Raw genomic sequence first — 11,786 nt, 5'->3', positions numbered from 1 at the left:
TGTTCACACCGCAACTATTTCCTGGTTATTGGCTCTAAATGACAGTGAGAGGCAAAAAAATGAAACACCCCCGATACCCAGAGAGCCTGGCTCATGTGATAACGGCTAAACAAATCAATATGTTGTCTGGCCATCCATAAGCTGAGTAACAAGAAAACATTTCCATTACCCGAGCAGGGGTGAGAGTTGCAGTCTCTTGTCTGCATGTGTGGACCGCTGCAGCTGTTACCCCCATATTGTGGTGATGGAGAGCTGCAGAATCGTTCTCTTGTCTGGACGCCAGAATCACACTCAGAAGTACACTGAGACCATGATGACCACTCTGACCAACCGCCATTCACTGGAACGTTACAATTTAAATCAGTCTTTTAGTCTTACACGTCTGCTATAGTGGTTTCAGTGTGAGTCACCATCTGCCATACCTGGACACTGGACAGTGTTGCAAGGCTCTTGCTCCTCGCTGTCTCCATCGCAGGCAGAGAGCGAGTGTGTGCGGTTGGAGGATGTGAGTGTGTGGTTGCAGCTGCGGAATCGCCGCCTGATTCCCACATCGTCTACGTGGTGGAAACACGTCTTACTGCACTCTGACCAACTGGTCCATTTACTCCAAACTCCATCTGGTAGCACTGCAAAACAAGAAGGCGGCAAAATCATCCTCAAGCAATATGTATTTAAATAGATGATCAAAAATAACACTATAAAATCTGTTTTTTCATTTAAGGTATACAGTATATATTCCATATTCCAAAGAAACATCCATAATTAAGAGTGACTATTTTTTGTGGCTTTAAAACAAAGGTGAAAGCATACAGTGTGACAGCATTAGTTGTGTGTTTGTGTGTGTGTGGTGTGTGAGCAGTTGTACCAGGCAGGCAGGGGCTGGAGCAGCGGCGGGCTTCAGAAGCATCTCCTTGACAGGGCTGGACTCTGACTGCTCCTGCTGGGATCACTGGAGACCTGAGGAGACAAAGTCAGGCAAAGACTGAGTCAAATGCATTGAGACAGAAGTGAATAATGAGAGTAAAGTTGATGATATATGTGGTTAAACTGGGCTGCTGCAGCAATAAAACAAATACAACAGGGACAAATTAGCACATTAGGATAAAAAACAACTCAGCTCAACTTTAATTATAAAGTCACCTTTCAAACATGCCACCCAAAATACTTCACAGATTAAAAGTAAATAGTAAAGTAAATAAAAGCATAATAGACATCAACAAATAAAATAGTGCAACAATAAAGCTTAAAAAATAGAATAAAATCAGGGATAAAATGGCATAAAAACTAATAATTAAAATTTACTCCAAATTAAAAGTGAATGCGAGATTAAAAGATAAGATAGTTCTTTACTTCCCTTTTAAAGGAAGAGCTGTCAATTCTAATATCTATGAAGAACATTTAAAAGAGAAGCAGTGGAGGAACTCAGTGATGCTGCTGGAATATAAACTGAAGAAATTCTCTGATGTAATGACATTATAATTTAGAGTTTTTTATACAAGTGAAAGAACTTTAAAATCAGAAGATACAGGTAGCCAGTGGAATGTGATCCATTGTCTTTGTTTTAGGTAAGACTCTGCCTGCAGCAATCTGAACTAGCTGTAGTTTTCTTATAGACTTTTTAGGTAATTCAGTAAAAAGGGAATTAAAATAGTCCAAATGGGTGGTAATAAAAGCATGAATAAGCATTTCATCATCTCTATGAGTTGAAGAAAAAAGGTTCTTTTATTGACCCTGTTAAAATGAGAATTAAAATCACTCCCAAGTTTGTGATTTATGTTTAACCACTTAATACACGCCCCTATTTTTTATGTTGTTAGCCTAAACGACATGCTCAAGTTGTGAGCAGCACAGATCCCACATAGTTTGAGACTCAGAGATGTGTCTGGTATCATTGGAAAGGAAACACTCTCAGGATTCTTGTAAAAGTGTCTGTGTGATTCTGTGACTTACTGACAAAGAGTGGCAGAGGTTACAATAATGGGGTTGTTTCCTTGCCTATAGGTTTGCCTATACAATGACATGTGTACAGACATTCAGGGACCTCTCAGCAGGATATAGACACAATGAGGCCACAGCCACAGGTCTTGGCTTCATGCAGTCCAAATTTGGAGTCAAAAGACCAAAAGATGAATTTTTCAGAGTTATTTTTCAACAGGTATGTCCATGCGTTTTCCTTAGGTCCTTTTTGGAGACTCCAAATGGACACTTGGTTACCAAAGCTGTATAACCACAATCAAACACCTATAACTTCACATCCCCTTTGCCTACAATCAAAATCTTGGTCTCTAATGAAAGCTGACACCATATTATTATTATTATTATATATTATATTATTATATATAACCATTTTTTTTGTTTGGCCATATCTATCTATCTATTTATCCATCCATCTATTTATCCATCCATCTATCTATCTATCTATCTATCTATCTATCTATCTATCTGACTGACTGACTGACTGACTAACTAACTGTCCATCTATCTATTTATCTATCTATCTATCTATCTGTCTATCTATCTATCTGTTTATTTTGCTATAAGTCATATGTCAAGTCGAAGAAGAACCAACCGTGTACCAAAATGCCGTGTGCGTAATGATATATGGTTCAACTCTTTTACGCACCGGGCGCACGCCGGTTACAAATGATAGCTTAGTGTCATACACCGTTGGAAACCTCAGACTATTGGCTAAAAGGTTATCAACTTCATTTCACCGATTATTTCCATAGGCTGGAACAGCTGTCAATCAAGAAAAATGTGTGGCTACCTCCTAACATCAGTCCCGTCCCGTAGACGGAACAGCGTGCGTTAAGAGGTTAATTTGGGTCCAATTAAAATAATTTAAGTTTTCTCATTTAATTATAAAAAAGTTTTTACCCATCCATATGTTCATGTCATTAATGCAGTGCATTGGGGCCATTTGGTGATGCAGAGATGTACAATTGTTTGTCATCAGCATAAAAATTCTAATTTACATTTCTCAAGTGTGTCAATTTGCACATTTACAGCTTTCTGTGGGGCTGTCTCAGTGCTTGAACACTCTAAAATGCTGCTGTTGATTAGATGCAGAGGTAGTTGATTAAAAACAATTTTCTTTAAAAGTTTACAAAGGAAAGGTCTGTTAATGGTCTGTAATTGTTTAGCTCTGAGTCATCTAGATTGAATTTCTTCAGGAGAGGTTTTTGTCTTGAGAGCTGTGGGGAAGATGCCTAAATTAACAGTGGAGTTTATTATACTTGCTGTTACTTGGAGGCTTTGGATACAGGATTTAAACAGCTTGGTGGAGATATGATCTACAACACAAGTGGATGATCCTGGTAATGACTTTACTGATGGCATCTTCTGACATATCAAGGGATGACATAATAGATGAAGGCCCATGGGCAGAGAGATCCCAGAGAGTTTGAGTATCTGTGTTTACAATGCTGGCTCTAATAGAAAGTATTTTTTCTTTAAAAAATTAAGCAAATTCTTTGCTTTTAAGAGTTATTATGAAGACTGGGAGCAGGAGATGGATTTAGAAGATTGTCAATTATGGAAAAAAGCACGTTGGGATTATTTGGTTTTGTTTTGACAAATGGGCTTGTCTTTCTTTCCTGAAAGCTTTATTGTAGATTATAACTCAATCTTTAAAAATGTCAAGTGGACATCTAGTTTGCTTTTACTCCATCTTCTCTCAGTTTTGACAATTTCCTTTCAGCTGACAAATTACAGCAGTTTGAGGGTGATTTGTAAATGAATTGCCCTTTTTGTTTGTGCAGGAGCAACTGTATCTAATGAGAATCTTAATTAGGGTTTAAACCCTGAAGGGGTAGAACTCCATTGAGTTTGTGCTAGTTTATTATTGTTATTCATTTTCTGCTGCAGTGGCTCATTTTGCTGTGAGCTGGAATGAGCAAAAAACCTGGAAACTTGGTTTCCATTCAACTGGAATGGATGCATGTGCTTCCCAAGAAATATGAGCCCAATCAGACAGATGGTGGCGCTGTAATTAAGGCCCAAACATTCAATTTTGGAAAGGCCCCTCACACCATAAGTCTCATTGACTTCGAATTTCACACACAAGTCCAGCTCAGTGTGCTTTACCAAAAAAGCCTCTTAAACCATAAAAGTCTGCCAGAATGGATTTTTGCTCATTTGCATGAACAGAAAAACAGTGCTATGAACAGAAATTTGAAAAGAACTCAGAGGTCTACTTCATCAACACCAAATTGGGTACATAGCTACTATAAATTAGCAAGATGGGTCCAAAAACATGACTGCCATCAACAAAATGACATAGCAAAGGGAAAATCATAAATCTTTGTATATACCTTCAGTCCATGATTGGAGATAGGTCTACCAAAGCATTTTAAGCCCATCCCACAGAAGGTGCCACAACTGTGTATCTAAAAAACTTGTGAACAGAATGTCCCCAAAATTCTCGTGCATGCTCTAGGGGAAAGTATTACCCAAAATCTGAAATGCCATACTGATTGGTGCAAGTGGGCCTGGCCTATCACATATTGGGGGGGGGTGATAAACAGTCACAGTGAGCAGAGGCTGCTGTGCTCTGGTAATCATTGCTAGTATCAAGTATTCAAACATTGGAAAATTGCCAAAAGAACACTGAGTGCAAGTAAAACTACAAGAAAAAATTATTGTGCATCTCCCACCCCCTCTTTGATTTTGTCTATTGGAGTATAAAAAGTTGAGATTAGGAGAAGACTTTAACAAATTAGTTGTAGCAGTTGAAGTAAGCCAAGCAAATAAAACGCTACAGACCATGTTCAGAAATAAAGTCATTAATATAAAACTTCTTGCTAGACAGAAATCTAATGTTCAGAAGTGCTACCCTTATCGGCTTGAGATTAGGCCGCAATGGGACTGACTGTCACACTACTTGTCACTAAATTGTGTGCGTTTCTGCCATAATGAGAGATCAGTGTGATGTTAATATGCAAACCTGAGATGTTGTGAAAAGTCTATCCCTGATATTTCTCAGTGTTACTGCGACAGCTAACTGTAACAGAAATGGAGAATATCTCACTGTTCACAGCTGTTGAAAAGTGGTAGAAACAGGGGGGTATTTTTAAGGATTAACATTGTGAAATGACAGAACTATGACCAGTTCCTACATGATGTGGATGATGGTCAGTCATTTGACAGTTTGCAGGACTTCAGTGTGAGTTCTATAGTGTAGAATGACAGTTGTTTACCGTTACAACCTAGAAACTTTAAGCAGCATATATGATGCAAATACAGACTTAATGATGCAGTATGATTAAGCTTCTGTTCTAATTATGGGTCTTATGGAAAGTAAAATGAGGCTTTGATGCCTTTTAATAACTGTTAAAGTGTTCTGTCCATCAAAGAATAACGTGTTGTAGTAATGTACGAAATTAAATAAGTTCACCTGTAGCGTTGTTGTAGCCCCAGTCCACATGTCACGTCACATGGTGACCATGACGACCATGCTGACCAATGACAGCTTGCCATACAGCTGGAGGGGTCACAGATGATTTGTCCATGTTTGCAGACACTGATGGGAAATGAATATGCTTTTTTAAAAAACTTATTTACAAACTCAATAGTACCATACATCATAAAGTAATTGTCCAGTGGCCCAACACAGCACAGGGACAAATTTAGGTGTGCACTCCTCATCAGAAAAACACTTTGCTGAAGTATGGGTTTACATTGCAATTCAAGGTACAAAGCAGAAAGGTAGACAAACAAACAACTAAGCAGAAAATAAATGTGTCTGGTTCTCCAACCATTTGGTACACTGGTCCCTGTTGACTGTCTGTCCTGGCTGAAGTGTTTGGCCGTCCCAATGACACACACATTGGCTGGCATTCACACATCGTCCTTGCTGCAGGTACAAACCAGTGGGACAGCGACACCCTGGAGAAAGACACAATTTATGTCTTAAATCAGTGTTTCAGCTGAAAGTGGATAAGTAAATATATCTAGCAAAAATAAACATGGGCATTACTTCAATGCAGATGAATTGTGACTTTAATGATTTGTCTGTTTGTTTTACAGAATCATTGAACAGAGTATATTTATGTATGTCCAAGACTGTATGTACAGACTAATTGCATTATAGTCATAAATCAATTGACTGGCTCCAGAGCATTATTACAGTCTATATTTACTCCCACTTAATGTAAGCAGAAGAGAAAGAAACAATATGATTTTGGAAGCAGATGCCACATAAACTATATATAATGTGTTGACTTTTTTTATGAGCAGTAACAGAATCTGAATGAGTGCAAGCTTTTAATTCAATTGAACATTACCAATAGTGTATAGTGTTCTACCTGGTACACATGCTGCAGTGCAGTTGTTGGTCAAGCTGAGATGTGAGCAGGTAGGAGGACAGGGCTCAACTCTCCCAGCCTTACAGTCCGCCTCATTCACCAGCACCATGCCATTGACACAACCTGAACAACAAACAAATTGATTTAAAGAAGGTCACAGATTTAATCATGCGAGATAATACAATAATCAAAGTGATCAGTAATTCAGGCTAGAAGAAAATGCTGCAAGGCTTTTAATACCAACAGCAGATGATAGTGTTAGACAGTATGAGTCACCTGTCTGTGTGTCGATGTCTTTGGTACAGGGTTGTGTGTTGCAGCTCTGGCTCTGCAGGGTCATGCCCTCGCAGTCTCGCCCACCGTTCTTCGGGGGAGGAGCAGAGCAGGTTCTGTTCCTCTGCTTGACACCCCCTCCACACTCAGCGTCACATTCTGACCACTCTGTCCACTCTGACCAATGACCGTCAACTACAGGGGAGGACACAGGTAGGAATGAGGTTGAGATTACCATTACATCGGATGTCATACATGTGAAGCAAGAACGACAGTAGGACACCTGGACACGCTCGAGGGAAGCAGGCTCGACTGTCAAATTGGGCTCCACCACAAGCCCCTCCAGGTAGAGCCTCCCTCAATATGTCCCTCTGTCGGAACAAGGAGCCAAGACCACAGGACACACTGCATGCACTCCATGCTGTCCACGGGGACATGATGCAGTCCACTAGAGGAGAGGAGAGCAAAAATGATGTCAAGATTTCCCTGTTTGGTCTTAATACAACTTAAGTGAGGGACATAAATCATACCACAGTCTTTCTCATCTGATCCATCCACGCAGTCCTTCTGCAGGTCACACCGACGATCCAGGTGAACGCACTCCCCACTGCCACAGGAGAACTGTTTGGGAGAGCAGGGGTTGGGAACTAGGGGGCGCTGTGGAGTCACTGGTTTAGCGGTGGTGCCTGAGTAGACAATGGAAAATAATAACAGTACACAATTACATATTTAATTTCCTTTCATTTCATTCAATATGTTTAATGTATGTGGTCCACTGAGGGACAAATAGTAGTAATTTAAGTAATTCTAATTTCGTGTGCTTCCACTGGTTTACTCTCTGGTAGGTTGTTCATGCATACCACAGCGTTCTTCATCGGACCCATCCACACAGTCCCGTCTGCCGTCACACACCTGCGCCGAGTCCACACAGCCAAATGAGCGGCATGCGAACTGGCCCTCCACGCAAAGCACTCTGGGTAGGCCACCATCATGAGGGGTTGTGGTGATCCAGGGGGCTGAAAATGAATAGAGGTTACAATCTGTCCTTTTATGTATAAAGTGTTAAATGATGGGTCCTGACTGGTTTTATACTAGAAACACTGCTTTGGCTCTCACCTTTTGTGGTTTGCAGCCCAGGTCCTCCAGGATGGACTGATGTGGTGAGATGAAGCCCAGGCTGACCTGTGGTGACCCCTGATTCAAGAGATGATTAACACTGTGTTGAAACGGCAACAAATTACTGCCAAAAAAATAAATAAATGTGATAATCAGTTGCTATACTTATGCATACCAGTGCTTGGGGTTGTAGGCTTCTGAAGTCCAGGTTGACCTGTGACTCCTGGTGTAGCCACACCAGGAAGGCCACCTCCAGACCTGGTGGAATGGAGGCCTGGGGCACCTGTTGTACTGTCATTATGGAAACCTGGTCGCCCTGTAGAGCTGGTCTGGTTCTGCAGACCTGGAGAGCCTCTAGTTGGAGCTGTACCTGAAGTAGCAGATGAAGAGAAAGAGACATGGATGAGGGAAGACATGGAAATAAGAAAATAACAGAACACAAGGGAGGCCCTATGTTTCTTGACTAATCTGCCACATTAAACAAACATTTTTTATCACAAATAAATGGAGGATGGGATTTAGTATGAGTGTTGTGCCAGCTCTCACCACAGTTGATCTCATCTGAATGGTCCTTGCAGTCTGCTCGACCGTCACAAAGCACAGAGACAGAGACACATTCTTTACTGTGCTGGCAGGCAAACTGGCCTGTCTTACAGCGCTGCACCGTCACTTTCCCACCATCAGAGGGCGACGTCGTCACACTGCTGGGTGTCACCAGCTCATCTGCAAGAACAGGAGGAAAAAGTTGTTTCATTCTGACAATTATTTCTGGAAAACAAGTGAGAGGTAGATGCTATTCCTCACCTCCTCTGCAGCCGAGGATCTCCACACGCAGGTAGAAGGTGTGTCTGAACTCTACAGGGATAATGCGCAGGTAGCGAGCTCGGACCAGCCGACCAAGCCAGCGGGTCACAGGGGTCCTGCCCACCATCCGCACCTCAAACACCTACACCACAAAAAAAGAAGACTACATGAAAAGAGGCTTTGTTTTCCCCAATATGTTCAATACACATTTTGCTGTGAGAGGATTCATGCAAATACAGAAGCAACTTGATGTTAAAACATGACTTCAAATGTCCAAATAAATACAAATACCTTAGCAGGGCCACCATGTTTGCCATTCTCAGTATAGTCTGTGAAGAGGCTGCTGTGCAGAGCGAAGGCCAGGCGGAATTTAGTGAGGTAACCCCACATGCGCTCACTGCCCTGAGTCACAACCCCTGATACCCATGTGGGCTCCAGGAAGTCCACCTGAAAATATGGCTGAGGGTCTGTAGGTAAGGGGCTCCATCCAGGCTCCATAACCTGACTGCAGTTACCACAGAGGAACATTTTTTTGTTGAGGCTATTATACAGTTTAGGTGTGATAACCACACAAAGATCAGATGACTCACACGTTGGGGACGATGTTTAGTCGACCAGCATCAGCAGGGTTGTTCTCACGATGTGATGAAGAGGTCAGCTGACCATAACGAATTCTCCCATCCTCCAATCCCAGGGGAGAGGAGCAGATGCCTGCGGAATGTGATGAATCTTGATCCCACTCAACACAGCCAGTTTGGCAAATTGATCATCTCAGACACAACGCATTAAAGCATAGTGTCTGATGCCAAATCTGAATTTCTTAATTGAAAATTTGCAATCTTTTAAATGTGCAATATGCAAGCTGCAATTTGCAACATGACATAATTTCCGCTCATATTAATTTTAGTTTGTTTTACTAATCAAAAGGAACAACCATACTTGTGGCCCATACATGAGCCTGTCAGAGAACTGTAGGACTTGCAAATTTATCAGCAATTTGTAAGTGACAGTCAGTTGTGAAAGGGTCCACAGAGGTTAACAACTGAGATTTTCAAAACAACTCTAGTTCACAGAAAATATATAAATCTAAATAGCATTTAACACTTACCACGATGTCCTGGGCCACCATCCTGTAAATGTATTAGAAAATAAATTAATTTTGTTGTTAATATGAACCTATATTAACACCAGTGCCTTTTGTGATTTTGTCTAATTCTTTACTAGAATACATGAGATCATTCAAGATGATCACATCATTTTTCAGCATCCATGGTCATCACTAATAATCTATCTCTAAATCTGCTTCTTCTGTGTTGCAGATTGCTACAACATGTATTTATATGTAAGTGTCTGTTTTAAAACTAGTGTTCACATGTATAAAATCTGATAGAAACGTTGCTGATTAAGTACTTTAAAGTTCAGATTACATCAGAAAGAGAAGAAGAAAATAAGGTCATACACAATGTGTATACAGCAGTGAGACAGAACTGGTGATTTTTCCTTACTGTTGGTGTTACTGCAGGATGAGTAACAGCAGCTTTGGATGGGGTCCTCAAAGGGGCAGGGGTGGGTGTGTGTGATCTGTAAATTGACACATTGCAACGACAATATTTAAATACAGTGGCTACAATCCGACTTGATAACATTGTGATTTATCAAATATCAAAATTACTACAACTACTTATATTAAAACTACTTCAAATAATGATAACGGCGCTCCACTGACTGGGTGATGTTGTCATGTGGGTGGCAGCCGATTTCATCCTCTCCTCTGGGACAGTTGGGGATGCCATCACATCGCTGCCTTGCCTCAATGCAGCCACCTGGTGGAGGGCAAGAGAACTGGCCAGCAGGGCAGCTGCGTGGACTGGTGGTTGTAGGGGAGGGCTGCGTACCTGCATGAGTAAGAATCACTTCTATGTTCATTTTTGGTTTGTGTGAATTACAACACCCATGAGAAGCTAAGTAAGAAGTGAATAAAAGTAAGAAACAGTATTTTTAAGTGACTGAGGGGTAAGAAACTCCTTTCGACTGCATACAAATGAAACAAAGGTGTGCTCACCGCAGTACTTCTCATCTGATCCATCACCACAGTTGTTGACCCCATCACAGACAACTCCCAGTGGACCTGCTGGCACACAGCGGCCATTCTCACACTGGAATTCCTTCTCTCTGCAGCCTCCTACTGGGGAGACTGAAGAGGGAGGAGTGGGAGTAGTCAACCAGCGATAACCTGGAGAAAGGGAGAGGAAAGGAGATGAAATGAAAGTTGAAGGAGGGAGGAGAGCATTTTAGAAACCAATTTGCGCAAAAATGTGTATGTAACACTAACCATCTCCACAGCCCATGATCTCAAGGCGAAGGTAGATGCCATTCTGAAAGTCATGTGGCAGCAGGCGGACAAACTGTGCTGACACCATCCTGTCCAGTCTGCTCTCAGCCACCCCTCGATCGTCATGGTTGCCAGAGAAAACCTGGGGGAACAGTGGTAAGAGATTGATTTAAAGATTTGAAAGTAAATGATGGAAAGTTCCTTGGACTTTGGTCTGGTGTCAGACCTTGGCTCTGGGCCGGGCATCGGTGATGAGCTCTTTGTAAGTGTACCACTGACTGCCATCTTTGCTGAATTGTAGGTAGAAGCTGGATACATAAGTGCCAAACACACCACCACCCTGTGTTAGCACGCCTGGATTAGGGTAGAGAAAAAAAATTAAATCAATATTTAAATGAGAAGATATGTTGTTTGATGAGAACATGACACTACATCAGGAATTTGAACTGTACTTCGACTGCAAGGGCAGGTGTCAATGTATACCAGTGATGCTGTATGACTTCAGTAGGTCTATCTGTAGATAGGGGCTTTGTGTGTTGCCACTGTGTCCCTCAGGGCTCCGCTGTGGAAGGTCCTTATATTCATCTGGTTCTGGACTCCAACCCTGAAAATAAACATTTTGCACATCTAATCATTCACTTACAAAGTAAAAGGAGCAGAGATAACAGATAAGAATACAAATAAAACTCTTACTCAAAATAAATTAAATTTTATTAATGGATAGCCCCTTGAGATGAACCATCTCGTTTTCAAGGGGGTCCAACATAAAACATATATTACAACACAACAACACAATCACATACAGCATGCATAAGGCTCTCAATTACCAACCAACCCACACATCATTCCTGTCAACCCACAGTACCCACACAAACTAAATACCACAAAGCATATCATGTAATGCCAATCATGATATTAATATCAATAATAATTACAATAGTAACAATAATTAGAGT

The 11,786-nt window shown here is 41.2% G+C and overlaps 1 protein-coding gene across 1 annotated transcript in view; it reads right to left on the bottom strand.

Annotated features, from left to right (window-relative positions):
- sspo (SCO-spondin) overlaps nucleotides 1–11,786 on the bottom strand; it is a 107,534-nt gene that overhangs the window by 40,130 nt on the left and 55,618 nt on the right. Inside the window, 17 exon segments of the mRNA XM_053342197.1 lie at nucleotides 170–340; nucleotides 423–617; nucleotides 866–931; nucleotides 4,473–4,495; nucleotides 5,396–5,521; nucleotides 5,757–5,886; nucleotides 6,306–6,428; nucleotides 6,582–6,773; nucleotides 6,862–7,026; nucleotides 7,109–7,264; nucleotides 7,439–7,594; nucleotides 7,683–7,718; nucleotides 7,870–8,118; nucleotides 10,558–10,683; nucleotides 10,831–10,972; nucleotides 11,057–11,184; nucleotides 11,314–11,427. Coding sequence (XP_053198172.1) covers nucleotides 170–340; nucleotides 423–617; nucleotides 866–931; nucleotides 4,473–4,495; nucleotides 5,396–5,521; nucleotides 5,757–5,886; nucleotides 6,306–6,428; nucleotides 6,582–6,773; nucleotides 6,862–7,026; nucleotides 7,109–7,264; nucleotides 7,439–7,594; nucleotides 7,683–7,718; nucleotides 7,870–8,118; nucleotides 10,558–10,683; nucleotides 10,831–10,972; nucleotides 11,057–11,184; nucleotides 11,314–11,427 — 2,298 coding nt within the window.

The sequence above is a fragment of the Scomber japonicus genome, chromosome 21 (genome assembly GCF_027409825.1).
Source record: "Scomber japonicus isolate fScoJap1 chromosome 21, fScoJap1.pri, whole genome shotgun sequence".
Lineage (NCBI taxonomy): Eukaryota > Metazoa > Chordata > Actinopteri > Scombriformes > Scombridae > Scomber > Scomber japonicus.
Note: the sequence above shows the minus strand (reverse complement) of the source record. Positions and strands in the feature narration are given on the sequence as shown.